Source organism: Galeopterus variegatus, unplaced genomic scaffold (assembly GCF_000696425.1).
Source record: "Galeopterus variegatus unplaced genomic scaffold, G_variegatus-3.0.2 Scaffold848, whole genome shotgun sequence".
In the NCBI taxonomy this organism is placed as follows: Eukaryota; Metazoa; Chordata; class Mammalia; order Dermoptera; family Cynocephalidae; genus Galeopterus; species Galeopterus variegatus.
The window spans coordinates 124,013-140,382 of NW_007726959.1; the positions used below are offsets into that span (position 1 = coordinate 124,013).

The 16,370-nt window shown below is 49.7% G+C and overlaps 1 protein-coding gene across 3 annotated transcripts in view; it reads right to left on the bottom strand.

Moving 5' to 3' along the window:
- Positions 1 to 16,370, bottom strand: part of TFDP1 (transcription factor Dp-1) — a 62,878-nt gene that overhangs the window by 34,234 nt on the left and 12,274 nt on the right. The window contains exons 1-2 of one of the 3 annotated variants that reach the window (XM_008572920.1): positions 9,568 to 9,609; positions 9,118 to 9,184 (exon numbers count right to left, since the gene is read on the bottom strand). In XM_008572920.1, the coding sequence (XP_008571142.1) occupies positions 9,118 to 9,184; positions 9,568 to 9,585 (85 nt within the window). In that variant the 5' untranslated portion in view covers positions 9,586 to 9,609. Of the gene's footprint in view, positions 1 to 7,046; positions 7,120 to 9,117; positions 9,185 to 9,567; positions 9,610 to 16,370 lie in introns of those variants that run through there. The other 2 variants (XM_008572921.1, XM_008572922.1) reach the window with 2 other exon arrangements.

The following is a 16,370-nucleotide window of genomic DNA, read 5'->3' on the forward strand; positions in this document are numbered from 1 at the left end:
TGGGGGGGGGGGGGGGGGGCTGGCCAGTACAGGGATCGAATCCTGGACCTTGGAGTTATCAGCATCACACTCTAACCAACTGAGCTGACTGGCCGGCCCAGTCTTTGCTTTTTAACAGTTGTAGATTGATCAGCTGGGGAGGAGAGTAACACTGGGGACTGCATATTCTGCCATCATGATGTTATCACTCCATTTTTAATTCCTTTCCAGGCAAATACATAAACCTGAAAATAAAAGTCATTTCTGTGTGACTTTAAAATTTAGAAAAAGGTGTGTCTTATACATATTCTGCAATTTTGCTTATTGTTTTTGAGACTTATCCATATAGATCTAATTGATTTTCTTCAATGCCATTATGTTATTCCACTATAATAAAATGATGATATGAATACAGATGTTCTATAAAAATGCCATTTGTTAGTACTTGCAGGTTTCTCACCCAGGGGTCCCAGGTGGTCTTCTGTCCCGGGACTGGCAGCAGTGCCTCCGAATGGCCCTTCCAGTCAAACATACCAACAGCAGCTAGGTTGTCCCTCCCCCAGCCTCTGCCAAGTGTCGACTCAGTAAGACTGCTCACTTTTTGTCAATCTCAAGGGTAAAAAGATATTTCACTTCTGTTTTAATCTGCAATATAAATTAGAATGCTTAACAAATTTTCCTGATAAAAAGACTGCTATACACAATCTTTTTATGGTGAGTTAGAGGATAACATTTCAACCACAAAATGACACGGCCTAATATTGTTTAGCCTGTAAAATATACCACAAAGCCTTTTCCAAAGGAACTATATAAAAAAATATTTTCAAATACAGTGATCCCTCTGTATCTGTGGGCTCCACATCTGTGGATTCAACCAATCACAGATCAAAAATATTTTTTAAAAGTCGTATCTGTGCTAAACATGTATAGACTTTTTTCCTTGTTATTATTCCCTACACAATGCAGTATAACAACTATTTACATAGCACTTACATTGTATTAGGTATTATAAATAACCTATAGATGATTTAAAGTATATGGGAGGATGTGCATAGGTCATATTCAAATATTATGCTATTTTATATCAGCAACTTGAGCATCCGAGGGGGTTGCTGGAAACAATGCTCCACTGATACCAAGGAACAACTAGAAAATTGCTCTATTTTATTATTAGTTACTGTTGTCAATCTCTTATGACTGCTTTATGAATAGGGAATTCCTTTCCTGACAAGAAAATTCGTTAAGAATATATATGGTCTGAACTGTTACAAGACATTAACAAAAAAAGGATCCTGAAAATATTACATTCACATTTTTTATAATTATTAATCATATTCCATTAATATCTACAGGTTTAATATTTTCTTAGAAATAATTTTAACTAAACATCTTTAAATTTTCAAAGCCTAGTTAATGTTTTAAGAGTTATACTTTTGCCCATCATGCTAGAAATATCTTGTTTGCTAATATGGCTGATGGAGTTTGGATGTACTGTCCTCCCAGAACTCATGTGGAAATTTGATCCCCAATGTGACAGTGTTGGAAACCTACTGAGTCATGGGGGTGGATCCCTCATGAATGGATTAATGCTCTCCCTAGGTTGGGGGATTAATGAGTGAGTTCTCACTCTATTAGTTCCCATGAGAGCTGGCTGTTTAAAAGACCCCAGCACCTCCCCTTTCTCTCTTGCTTCCTCTCATTACGTGATCTGCTTGTACCCACCAGTTGCCTGGCGCTTTCCGCCATGAGTAGAAGCAGCCTGAGGCCCATGCCAGATGCAGCTGTCCCGGGATCATAAGCCAAATAAACCTCTGTTCTTTATAAGTTATCTAGTCTCAGGTATTTGTTATATCAACACAAAAATGGACTAATACAGAAAATTGGTACCAGAAGTGTGGTGTTGCTTATAATAAATACTTGAAAATGTGGAAGCGGCTTTGGAACTGGGTGTTGAGGAAAGGCTGGAGGAATTTGGAGGAACAGGCTAGAAAAAGCCTAGATACTAGTGAAAGTTTAGAAGACAAGAAAACCAGAGAAAGTTTTACAGACTGGTTAAAAGGTGGTGAGCAGAATGCTGATAGAAATATGGACTGTAAAGACCATTCTAAGGAGGTCTCAGATAGAAAGAAGTTTATTGGAAACTGGGCAAAGATCAACTTTGCTATGAATTGGTAAGGAACTTGGCTGCATTGTGTCCATGCCCTAGGACTTTGTGGAAGTTGGAACTTAGGAGTTGTGAACCAGAATATGTGGCAGAAGAAATTTCTAAGCAGCAAAGCATTAAGGAAGCCACATGGCTACTTGCAACAGCCTACGCTGAGTTATGGCAGCAAAGGCATGACATAAAGCCAGAATCTAAAAGGGAAGCAGAGTGTAAAAATTTAGAAAATCATGCAGTCTGGCCATGTGGTAGAGAAGCAGAGAGCACGCAATGGTGCAGCCCAGCAAACATTAGCTAAGAAGATTAGTACAAAGAAAGGAGATTATCAAGAGAAGGGGAAAAGGGCCCTGAAGGCATTGCAGAAGCTTCTGGGGCCAGTCCTTCCATTTCAGGCCCAAAGACTTAGACAGACAAAATGGTCTTGGGGAAAATGCCTGAGGCACCCTCAAAAAGCTCACTGCTCAGGACCACCTTGGCAAGCTGCTGCCAGCAGCAGAACCCCAGCTGCTTTGGCTGCTCTAGCTATGGCTAAATTAGCCCTAGGTGGGCTAGACCTGCAGCTTGGGAAAATACACGCCAGAAGCCTTGGTGGCATCCACACGGTGGTAGGTCTGCAGACTCGCAGAATGCTAGAGCTGTGGAGGCTTGAGAGCCTCCGATTTCAGGGGATGTATGAAAAAGTCTGGGGGCCCAGGAAGAGATCTGTCACAGGGCAGATTCACCGCAGACAACCTTCACTAGAGCAATGCCAAGTGGAAACGTCGGGTCAGAGTTGCAGCAGAGAAACCCCAACAGCGCCATGCCTAGTGGAGCCGTGGGAGCAAGACTGCCGTGGAAACCCCAGACCCGTGGAGCTACCAGAGTGGAACACCAGCCTGGGAGTGCTAAGCTGTGGTCTGAGACCAGGAAAACCACAGGAGCAGAGCTGCTCAAGGACTTGGGGACCCAACCCCCACAGCAGCATGCAGAGGAGGTCGAACATGTAGTCAAGGTACATGATTTGCCAGCTTTTGAGATTTAATGCCTGCCCAGCTGGGTTTCGGACTTGTTTGGGACCTGTTACCCCTTTCTTTTGGCCATTTCTCCCTTTTGGAATGGGAATACGTACCCTATGTCTGTCCCACCACCAATTCTTGGAAGTAGATAACTTGTTTTGAATTTCACACATGGAACTCTGAACTTTGGACTTTTGAGATGAAACAAGTTAAGACTTTGGTGGAAAGTATTAGCATTTGAAAAGACTTGAGTTTTGGGGTGCCAGGGGCAGAACGTAGTGGATTGAATTATGTCCCCCCAAAACACATTGAAGCTTGAATTGTGTCCCCTAAGTTTTATGTATTAGAAACTTAGCTCCCCCTGTGACTATAAAGAGGGTGGGAAATCCTATTATGGTAATTGTAAGGTGGGGCCTTGAAGAGATGATTAGGTTATAGGGCCAGGCAATGGTGAATGGATTAAAAATGGTGGTCTGGTCCATGGCTCTGAGGGCTTTAAAAGACGAGAGAAGAGAGTCTGTCTCTCACTCTGCTCTTTCTGATTCCACCATCTTGCAATGTTAGACTTCTGGGTCACTTTTGCCACCACCAGATGGACTTTAGACTTCCCAGCCTCAGAAACTATAAGCAATAAATCTCATTTTCTTTATAAATCACCCAGTTTCAGGTATTCTGTTACAGCAACACAAAACAGACTAATACAATGGCCAAAGGATCTCCAGAACTAGCTGCTTTGTGAGCTTGTGCCTTTACAGTTCTGCCCGCAGCAGCGTCAGTGTGCAGCAGAACAGCTAAGACAGACCTTTCTTCTGTGTTCAGCCTGTGTCATCCCTGCTAGGATGCCCACCCCCACAGACATGCTGACACCTTCCTGTCTCACCAGGTCTGCTCAGACTTAGGAAAAAGGGGCTCCACAGGTAATTCTCACTTGAATCCAGACAGAGGTAGGCACAGTCCAAGAGCTGCTCTCTGGCAATATCAGAATTCCTCTATTGTGCAAGCCACACATCCATGATGCTCATATGTGGCTGGCATGTGGCCGGGCCCTTTGGCAGGACACATGCTGTATTAGTTCATATCTACCGTTTATAACAAAACACCTGATACTGGGTAATTTCTAAAGAAAGAAAACTTGTCTCTTACAGTGTGGACACCAGGAAGTCCAAGATCCAGGAAACACATCTGGTGAGAGCCTTGTTCGTGGTGGTGGCTCTAGAGTGATGCAGGGTGTCACATGGAGAGGATGGTCTGAGCAAGAGAGAGCTGACCTGCTCACTCACTCTCCTTATGAAGCCATCAGAACCATACCCAGGAATGGATCGATCCACTCACAAGGACACAGTCCTCACAATCTAATCACCATTTAAAGACCCCGACTTTCAGTTACCATAATAGGATTTCCCACCCTCTTAACACTGTCACAACGGGGACTGAGTTTCCAATACATGAACCTTTGGGGGACACACCTGAGCCATAGCATTCTGCCCCAGGCCCCCAAGTTCATGCCCTTCTCACAGGTAAAACATTCATCCCACCCCCAATTTTAACCTGTTTCAGCTCAAAAGTCCAAAGTCTCATCTGTGAAATTAAATTGTCTACTGACAAGATACAATGGGGGACAGGCATAAGACAGAAATTCTCATTCCAAGATGGAGAGATGAGCCCCAAAAAAGCAGTGACAGGTCCCAAACAAGTCTGAGACCCAGCAGGGCAGGCATCAAATCTCAAAGCTGGTGAACAGCCTACCCTTGATTCGATGTTTGATGTCCTCTGCACACTGGGGTGGGGGTTGGGTCTCCAAGTCCTCAGGTGGCTCCACTCCTATGGCTTTTCCCATCAAATGCCACGCTTCAGCCCTTGCAGGCTGGCATTGCACGCTGGTAGTTCTACAATTCTGGGTCTCCACGGTGGTCCCACTCTCACAGCTCCACTAGGCAGGGGTTTCTCTGCTGCAACTCTGACCCCATGTTTCTGCTCAGCATTGTTCCAGGGCAGGCTATATGTGATGAATCCACCCCTGCAACAGATCTCTTCCTGGGCCCCAAAGCTTTTCCATACATCCTTTGAAATCTGGGTGGAGGCTCCCAAGCTTCCACAGCTCTGGCATTCTGCAAGCCTGCAGACCTAACACCATGTGGACGTGGCTGAGGTTTCTGGCTTATATCTTCCAAAGCTGCACATCCAGCCACACCTGGGGCCAATTCACCAATGGCTGGAGCAGCTGGGGCATGGGGAGTAGCACCCCAAGGAGGCCCTGGCACTAAGCCCGTGGAGGGCACCTCAGGCCTGTTCCCCCAAACCATTCTGTCTCCCCAGGCCTCTGGGCCTGTGATGGGAAGGGCAGCCTCCAAGATCTCTCAAATGCCTTCAAGGTCTTTTTCCATTCTCTTGACGATGCCTTCTTTCTGTCTTGATCTCCTTAGCAGGAAGTCATTGGGCTACACCCTTGGTTTCCTCTCCCAAAGACTCCTTTTCACTCTTTACGTTGCCAGGCTACGAGTTTTCCGATTTTTTTACCCTTTGCTTCCCTCTTTACATCATGCCTTTGCTGCCATAACTCAGTATAGGCTGTTACGAGTACCCACACGGCTGCCTGAGTGCTTTGCTGCTTAGAAATTTCATCTGTCAAATACCCTCGTTCATAACTTTTAAGTTCCACATTCCATAAAACTTTTGGCCATGAACAGAATGCAGCCAAGTTCTTTTTGCAACCCTATAACAAAGGTGACTCTTGCTCCAGTTTCTCATAAGCTCTTCCTATTTCCATCTGAGACCTCCTTGGTGTGGCCCTTACTGTCCATATTCCTGTAAGTATTCTGGTCACCACCATTTAACCAGTCCCTAAGACCTTCCAAACTTCCCTGGTTTTCCTCTAAGCCCTCACCAGAATCTAGCCTTTGTCTAACCCATTCTTCCAAATTCTTACAGCCTCTGCCCATTACCCAGTTCCAAAGCTGCTTCCACATTCTCAAGTATTCGTTATGAGCAACGCCCTACTTCTTGGTACCAATTTTCTGTATTAGTCCATTTTTGTCCAAAGTATGGACATATACATGCACCAAAATACTACACACATGTTTAAGTATATGTTCTCACTTTTATTTGTGCACTTAGGTATGGTTTGAACTGATTTTCAGTGAGCATGTATCATTTTTCAAGTATGACCAGGTGCAGGCAGACAGACAGACATCCCTGAGATCAGAGACATACTTCCAGCTGCGGTCTCTGGGACTGGCATCTGGGGGCAGGGTCCTGGGGCCGGGCAGGATTAGACTCGTCAGGAAGGAGTGCAGAAGGCAGCCTGGGACCCAGAGGCCACCCAGGCGCGGGGGCGGGGGCCAGCCAGGAGCTGCCCGTGACAGGCAATCTGGGCAGAATCCCATCGGCACTGCAGAGCCTCAGAAGCAAAGTGAGCAGGAAAGAAAGACAAACCGAGGCACAGAAAGTCTGAAAGCACTGACACTCGCAAATGGTGAGGATGCAGAGCTGCTGGAACTCTCACCTGCTGCTGTGGGGTAAGAAACGGTGCGGCCACTGCCACCGGTCATACGACCAGCAGTTCTGCTGTTCAGCACCTGCCCAAAGCAACGAACGCACACAGCCACACATGAGTGTGCATGCATACGTTCACATCAGCATTTGCTATTGGTAAAAACTCAGGTGCAATCCACGTGGCCACAACTAAAACAGCCACGTACAATCTATTGTCTAAAACTCTACATCAAGGGCTCCTGTCTCTGGGTGTCTGTGGATGAAAGACGTTGCAAGTTTGGTGCCTTTTTCTGGGGGAAAAGGAGCTTTTTGAGTCTCCCAGGGTCTGGTTCAAGTGTCAATATGATGAGGCTCTATCATCCAGTTATTCAACTCACACAGGCCTATTCCTAGATAAATCCCTTCTGTATGTTACTCACCTCCACTGACTCTGCTTCTCCGGAGATCCCTGGCAGACATGGGGGCTCTGGAAATGGAGTGGTTGCAGCTGCAGCCACAGCAGCAGCAGGAGGAGGGACACAAGAGACCTCGAGTCAACCACGGTGCTGGAGGCCAGGACCGGGGCAACAGCAAGCAGCACAGGTTCCCAGCAGGAGCCCAATCCTGGGTCTAGCTTAGTCTCAGGAGCAGCACAGGGCACCAGCTCTTAGACAAGGAAGCCCCATGAATTCCCGTGACTGAAAGGAATAAGGAATGCATCTGACCTGAGGGCCTGAGCGCATGGTGGACTGGCCTCAGGAACAGGGGACTGGGGAGCAGTAAGCTAGCAGGTCCCTGGCCAGGTTGCCCTGCACCTGGGCTCCAGTCTTATTCTACCCTATCCCCCCAACCTTCCCCACGTAGACAGGTCCTGCCCCTTCCTCAAGATCTGATTCAAGAGATGCCTCTCTGGCATTTAAGCTGGTGCCAACCCTTCCCAGGCTCAAGCAAACAACATCCCAGTGTGGATGAGCAGTGAGACTCCACTGTCCTTCCAGACACTGAAATATTCTCTGGAGAACCTGACTAGTGCGCTTGAACAGAAAATGTCATGCCTGAGATTTCTGAACATGATATATGTTCAATTAGCTACACTAAACCCTTTCTTAAGCAATCCACAAATGCTACGGAGCATCAGAGTGAGAAGCTCGCAAACACTTAACCCTGAGGGGGTTGTGTATGTCTGATCACCATCCTTGGAAAGCAAGCAGTTTTCAGAAGCTGGAGCATCTGAGCCCCGCTGGCACCAAGAGGCTGGGGGTGCAGTGCAGGCTTGCTCAGGCCACAAGTTCAAGTCCTCTGGGTCCCTCTGCCCTGCACCAGGAAGAAACAAGAGCAGGACACAGGGATGGGCTCTGGGGAGGTGTTTGGGCCTGACTCCAATGCAGCATACGGCCAGAGGCAGAGGACGAGGCTGGGCTCTCATACTAGTGCTGGCATCCCTCTGCCCTGCACCAGGAAGAAACAAGAGCAGGACACAGGGATGGGCTCTGGGGAGGTGTTTGGGCCTGGCTCCAATGCAGCATACGGCCAGAGGCAGAGGACGAGGCTGGGCTCTCATACTAGTGCTGGCAAAAAATGAGTAATGCTTAAGCATAACATGAAGCTGTAACCCTCCAGGCCTCTGGGCTTCTGGTCTGGCCAACACAATTGAAGTGGACACTGAGGCTTGGAGCCCTCACATTGACCACCTGGCTTTCTGCAAGCAAATTCCTCTTAGGACAAAGTGAGCTTTCCCTCAAGTTTCTCTCAGCAATATCGTAATAAAATGCACTAAAACTGCCCTGACCAAACCACGACCACGCCACACTGCAGCCCAACAAAGGGCCAGGTGTCACACACCGGTGCTTCAAGGATGTGTGCCCTTCCAGGCCAGCAGTTCCGTCCAGGAGCTTATCCAGGATGTAACTGGTGAACACAAATGCACATGCTCACAGAGCTTATCTGAGTCACTCGAGGAGCAAAACTGAAATTCTGCAGACCACTGGAGAGAAGTGGCTTTAGCCTCTCCACCTGACCTCCTCCTCAGATTCTTCAGAACTATCGAAACACGCATATAAAAGTCACTGATGCAGGAAGTGACCCACTTCATAGGAGGTGCACCCATGGTCCCACTGCAGATCTTCCTTCTGCCCTGAGCAGCATTTGTGGGCACAGGCCACAGAGGACACTGGAGAGCCCGCACCACAGAGCCCACACAGAGGACACTGGAGAGCCCGCACCACTCGTCAGGTGGAGGAAGTGCACGCTGTCTGATTTTCTTCCTTACACTTTTCTACATTTTCTGAACTTTTGTAAATAGTACACATAACTTAGTGATCAAAATAAACAAAGCCGCTGGTGTGTATGTGCTGGTATGAATGTGATGTGGGCCATCCCGCCCACAAAGGTTCCCACAGCCAGAAAGCCAGCCCCTCAATGGGAGTTTCCACAGTCAACATCGCAAACTCAAATACATCAAACTTCACACATGTATCAACAGACTCATGCTTCCACAACAGGCTCCCTTACCTTTTCCAGGACTAAGGTTCTGGTCTATGAAGACCTTTAGCTCTCCATTGGCTTCAATTAGACCGGCCTGCAGAAATAACAACAGTAATAATAAGTACAGCATCTGAAGGAGCTACAAAGCTAAAGTTGTTAACAAACCACCACTATCAAAGGGATCTACAAAATCACATCATAAAAAGACAGAAAGTCCACTGTTATGTAAACGACCCGAGCAACCCCAGAAGAACACCAGGTCTCAGGGCAACGTTAATGCTGTCATCACCTCCAGTGGCCCAAGCAGCACTGTCTACTGGGAAACGGTTATGACTTGGAGAGTCCACATGAGCATTAAAAATCGAGAAGACATTAACAACAAAGGAAAATGCCTGCAATAGACTGTTACAACGAAAGGCATCACGTATTGACACAGAGCATAAACACAGAGGCAAACACATTAAGAAGGAATCTTACCAGAACTGTCAACCACATCCTGCTCCTCTAGGAAAGCCAGTGAAAACGTTTTATTCTCTTCTGATCCTCAGCAAAATGTCAATCCCAAGTGGGAGGGCTCTGTGGCCAGAGCCCCCTCCCAAGAGGAATGGCAGCCCCCGGGAGTTACATGTTTACGGCTCACGCATGTGTAGTGCACAAAAGCGCCTGGGTCAACTGTGTAAGGACGCGCATCTCAGGCAGCGGGCCTGGGAGACAGGGACAGAGTTCACTGACTTCACTGAGTATGAAAGCAAACAGACCAGATGGGCCCGAACACACTCTTCCACAGGAGGGATCATGGCACCAAGTTCTGCCCCCATGGTGGGACTCCAGAGGCAGGCAGGACACTGACTACAACTTAGATGCTGGGCAGTTCCCGGACTTCTCTAGGGGACGAAGAGAGCAGGGCTGCCCTGGAGCTCCTGAGGATTGTGGCAAGATCGCACCCAGCCAGGCTAGAAAGGCCACCCACGAAGGGGCTAACAGGATCAAACCAGTTCAAGCTGCCCCTTTCCAAGCCTCACTGTGCCATGGGCACTGCTGCAGCACCTCCCGGAAGACCTGGCGGGAGGAGGGTGAGTGTGACTGTCATGCTGCCCATCCGGGCTGCCTGTTGCTGGATGCGACATAGCGCAAGGCAGCCGCACATGGTGCCTGCGGGTAAGCGTAAGAGCAATGTGGGCCCTGCACCAGCCAGGAGCCAGATACACCCATGAGGAAGCCGCAAGGACAACAGCTGAGAGGAGGAACCTGGCCACCTGACGTAGTGCCAGCACGCAGAGTCAGTGATGGTGCATGTGCAGCCAGTCACCAACCACAGTGCCCCACAGGACGAGGGGCAGAACTCTGTGCTGGGATCGGTGGGTGTGCTCCAGGTACAAGGTCACCACGAGAGCACGCCAGATCCAGGCCACACGGAGCCAAGTGGCTAAGGACAGGTAACTGAGGCCAAGATATTAAGTCCAGGTGGGCACAGCCAGGAGATCAAGGGCAGGATGTCAACACAAGTGGGCCAGGCCAGTTTGGTGAGGCCAAGTGGATACATGAGGAGGTGGTGCAGGCCAGGAAGTCGGTAAGGCCCAGTAAGCCCCAGTGAGAGATGCTAGGAGAGCGAGGCCCAGCAGTGAAAGCCAGCGTGTAAGGTCAGGGCGTGGAGGTCAGAGGGTTAGGCAGAAGGCAAGGCCAGGCACGTAGGGCTGGCTGAGCACAGTTCAGTGGTTACCACCAGGCGGGCATGGCCAGTTTTACAAAGCCAGGTGAGTAGGACCAAGAGGTTAAGGCCATATAGGTAAGGATAGAAGGTTCATGAGGCCAGGTGTGAACTGCTTGGAGGTGAAAGCTTCATGTATAAGGTCAGGACATTAAGGCTGGGTGGGTAAGGCAGGAAGGAGCTCAGGTGGATGTGGCCTGCAGCTGTGACAGCATGTCACCCATGCTTAGCTCCCTCCACTTCAGCTCTAGGCACAGCGTGGGTATCATCACCACCATGGTGACGGACTGGCAGTCCCACCAGAGGCTGCCACCTTCTCCCTGCTTACCTGCTCAGCCTCAAGGCCACGCCAGCCCCAGCACCTACAGGCCACAGATACCCTGAGCTTTTCCCCAGGGCAACCCCCATACTGAAACTCCACGGCAGAGTCACGCTCTGGAGTTACTGTGCAGCCGCCTTCCTCGTTCTCCTTGCCCACCTCGACCAAGGAGAAAGAAGCGCTGCAGGAAGTTCAGGGTCGGGGATGGGATATGGGAGGCAGCCTTGCTGCATGGGCAGGAGCGGCTTTCCCTGGGGGCTGCATCCGCGCTGCCCTTCCCACAGTGGCAGTGTTCAGCGGACACCACAGAAGCAGCGCCTGCTGCTGCCCATGCAAGAGTTCTCCTGCTCAACAGTGGGACAGGCCTGGAGGCCATGGCCCAAGAGCCCAGAGCAGGGACCACAGCAATATTGAGCTCACGGCACTGGATGAAGAGCACAGGTCACCTTCTGCCTGCCCGGGAAAGCCTCTGGCAGCGTCCTTTACTGCCCCCCTATGCCCAGGCTGGCACCGTCCAGCCACCACCTCCTCCCACCCCCGACACCCACATCGTCCAGCCGCCTCCTCTCTGACGCCCATGCCCACACTGTCCAGCTGTGGGGACAGGTTGCCTTGTTCAGGGGCTGCGTCCTTTACTGCCCCCCTATGCCCAGGCTGGCACCGTCCAGCCACCACCTCCTCCCACCCCCGACACCCACATTGTCCAGCCGCCTCCTCTCTGACGCCCATGCCCACACTGTCCAGCTGTGGGGACAGGTTGCCTCGGATCTTCTGAGCTCTGGTCCCATTGTCTCTATGGGACAATACAACCCCCAGTCACTGTAGGAAGGAGACTCACACCTGGCTCAGGGCCTGTCCTCCCAGCCACCCCAGCAGGCCCCGGGGTAGCCCCTCCTCCAGGAAGTGCTTCTTCTCTGACCACAGCCCACACTTCTTGCCCCTGGCCAGGAGGGGATCGACACAGACCTTCCTGGGAGTCTGCGTCTGGATGAGAGGCCACCTTTCTCACAGTCTCGATATTGTGACATGAAGCTCAGAGGCACGTGCACCAGCACCTTCAGCCAGCCAGGTGGGACCAGAGATGGGAGTGGCACCCACCCACAGACAAGCATGGACACCGATGACACAGCTAATATCTGCAAACAAGCATCATTTTGTTCCAGGAAAATCCTCAAAATAAATTCCTCTTGCTTATACTCTAAAATTGTGCTTCTGTCTTTTGCACTACAAAAAGAGGTTACATCAGGAGAGCTGGCGGACACCCGAAGCCTGCAGCGGGGTCTGCTGATTTCACTGACCACACGTGCAGGGTCCACTGGACACCTGGAAGCAGCTGTCCCCCTAAGAGCTCCCCCACCCTTTGGCTCGCTGCAGTAAAACTACTCAGGGCATCCAGGGCAGGCTTCTCAGCGGCAGCACTGTGGACCCTGGGCCATCCTTCACTGCAGGGTATCCAGCAGCACCCCTAGTTGTGACAACCAAAGTCATCTCCAGACACTGCAGAATTGCCTTGGATGGAGAACCACCGACACAGACCCACAATTTCTGGGGCTACAGTGCCCCTAAAACAGACCTTTGCTCCTGAGCTGTACAGTAAACAAAGACACACCTGGCTACATTCTCAACCCAAACTTTCAACTAGGAACATGAGACCCAGAAGACAGGAAATCTGACCTAAAACGGAACCCAGCAGTGGGCTGTCGTGGCTGCCTATGAACGCCTATCTTGGGTACCAACTCACCCCACTGTGAGTTTTACAAGCACAGAAAATAACTGTTTCATAACACAACGTGTGTCACAATCACAAAGGAAATGCAATCTCTCCTTTCCACAGAGGAAATCAGAAAACAAAAGTACCACCTACAACTATTTTGTTCACAGATAATCCAAAGAGCAGTAATACAAAATTTTCTACAAACCCACACCGGAGGACAGTGACCTTCTTACTGAGACATGACCTTGAGAGGAAAACTTGTTACACCTGAACCGACACACCCTTGACCACTGGGGGTGGATGAGGCAGCCAGCATCCAGGTGGGCTCTGCGAGGGTCTGAATGCTACGTCCCTCCAAAATCCACAAGGTGAGGGTGTTGGGAGATGGGGTTTTCAGGAGATGATGAGGTCATGAGGGTGGGGCCTCCTGAATGGGATCAGTGCCCTCACCAAAGAGGCCCCGAGAGCTCCCTGGCCCCTTGCCCCTTGTGAGGACACAGTAGGAAGGTGCCGTCTGTGAACCAGGAAGCCACCCTCACCAGACACCAGGTCTGCCACTCCTTGACCTTGGTGTTCAGACTCCAGTGAGAAAGCAATGTCTGTTGTGTGTACGCTGCCGGGTCTGTGGTGCTTTGTTATAGCAGCTGAGCAGACTAAGCCAGCTCCCACCTCCTGATACATCTGAGTTGTCCTCTCCTTGCTGAACTGACTTTAGCCACCCACTGGGTGTGGACATGATGTCATGGCTCCTGAGGCCAGGCCACTGCCTGCTCTCCTGGGTCACCGGGCCTCCCCTGTCAAGTCCCCAGATGACTGCAGGTCTGGGTCACGTCTCAACAGCAGCCACAGCAGGGACCCCAGGACAGAAGTTCCCACCAAGCCATTCCCAAGTTCCTCACCCACAGAAACTGTTCGGGATAATAAATGTTCATTGTCACTTCAAGCCACTAAGTTTTAGGGTGGTTTGTTTCACGGCAATAAGTAACTAAAACAGCAGTTAAAGAGTTTTCCCTAGAACATAAAAAAAGTGCTTCACCAACACGGTGTTCACCAAATCTATTTTTGAAGGGATCACAACCCCACATAAACCAACTTAGTTCCTTATGGAAAGGTCACTGGCATTGTCACCTATAAGAACTGGACGCCACCCTCCATCCCCAAAACACCGCAGCATCAGCCTTCCCCTAACTGCGCTTGCTCTCCTAAAACTCGGCCCCTTCCTGGCAGGTGACCCCAAAAGACAACAGAACAGTTTAGCATAGCCCTTGCCAGCTGACAAAGGCTAGGCAGAGCCAAATACCACTACACAGAGCAGGAAGTCATCCTGGTCTTCCCTGAAAAAGACAATCAGCACGTTGCCGATTTAATCCCAATCTGTGGTCAACTCTGACACCCCACTGGAGTCCCACACAGCCATGTGGGTTACAGCCAGCCACTTCCCAGTCCAAACCCAGCAGCTGCCTGTCACTGGCAACTCACTGCGCGCCACCTTGGGAAAGGACCTGCACTCCTGGCATCTGCTCCAGTCACTTGCAGGATGGGGCCCAAGCACAGCACCTGAAGAGTGGAGCAAGAACACCAGCCCCCACTGACAGTGTGACGTGTGAGAGCCTGGGTCCGCCCGCGTCTGAGAGGGGTTCCTAGGACACACAGCAGCTCCGGGATTCCAACCAGGCAGGGACAGGCTGGATACAAACTGCCACCGGTCAGCGGGAGCTGCTGATGCCACCCGGGACCTATCTGTTCACGCAGGTGTGTACAGGCCTCTGGGAGTGGCCTCCTGCCTATGTTCTGCTTCTTTTGTGAGCCCCGTTGGACCCGAGGCCCGTCTGTGACCTCTCCTTGACCTGCCCCTTGTGAGTCTGGGTCCCCGCTTACACTTCAGACACTAACACTCCAAGGACATGCAACAAATTACATCACTGAACACAATCATCGGTATAAGAATATGATAGCCTCTTTGTGACTTTTAATATGAAGCCATTTGCACTGTTTAATACGTAGTAAATACCACAAAACCTCAATCACACAACCCCAGATACTGACTTGAAAAAAACCATCAGTTACATCACTGGAAAGAGGCAATCACGATTCGTTCTTCCTTATGTTTCACAGCCCAAGGCCACATCAAAACACTATTTTATTGTTTAAAACGTGTTACTGAAATTGCTATTAATTTTAAGATAAGTTCCCTGGATTTATTTTCCTATACAGTCTTTATACTCGAGAGGCAAACCCACCTCCCAGCAAGGAAACATCAAGCTGCTGAACACATCAACACATAAACCAAGAGCAAACGCATTCCTTGGCTACAACTAACCTCAGTTTTTCTTAGAAAAACAATATTCAACCATTTGGGTTTCCAGATAATAGAAATAAATTTGAATTAGATAAAACTGTACTATTAGTAGCAGCAGTAACAGAAAACACATTCCCAGACATACCAAGCTGCTAGAAAAAGCTGAACCAATTAAACCAAAAACTGTGACACTGAACATGGTCATTTTATCCCACTCAGCGAAGCTTCCTGGTGCTCCCTGCGTGCCAGGCTGTAAAATGTGACCAATTTAATTTCCTAAGAGGGTTAATTTCCTAATATTGCCACCGTTTTCGAAAACCCACAAGGGACCACAACTCTCATAACCCTGCAGTATGGTCATCACCTCAGATCATGTGCAAAGTCCTCAGCAAGACAGAGACACAAGGAGCTCCCCACCAGCCCCCAATGCCCCCAGCCCCACGGGGAGACGAAAGGTTTGGGAAGAGGGTATTAGTCTGTTTCTGTTGCTTATAACAAAATACCTGGAAATGAGTGATTTGTAAGAAAATGAAATTTACAGCTCACAGTTTGAGAGACTAGGAAGTCCAAAGTCCAGGGAACACAGCTGGTGAGGGTCTTCTTTGGTGCTCTCAGTGACGCAGGGTGTCACATTGCTAAAATGGCAGAGCAGAGAAAGAGACCATCACGTGCTCTTCTCTTAAAGCCCCCAGAAGCATGTCCATGACCACCATTACTAACCCATTCACTACTGCATGGTCCTACAATCCAATCACCTCTTCAAGGCCCCATCTTTCAATGACCATAATAGGATTTCCCACCCTTTTAACACTGTCACAGTGGTGACCAAGCCTCCAACACATTAAACTTTGGGAGGACACAATTCAATCCACTGAAGACAGTCCAGGGAGCTCACGGGTCCAATGACGAAGGAAGGGGTCAGCACATTTAGAGGAGTGGCTGGACTGGGCCCAAACCCACCAGAGCCCAGTGTAGCTGTGTGCCCAATCCCGCCTCGCCAGACACTCTCCGTTGACTCTCTAGTTCACTGGTCACTTTTTTGCCCATCGTTCCCTACTAGAGCACAGACCCATGAGGGCAAGGATTTAGCCTGGTAAGAAAACTGCTATAGCAGCGGCCTGCAGTCTGGACTGAACAAGGTCCCAAGCCGGGGGCGCGGAGGGATGACAGGGAATGCAAACTCCTTCTTCCAGAGCCACCGGTGAATCCCTGGCCAGTACAGGGATCCGAACCCCTGACC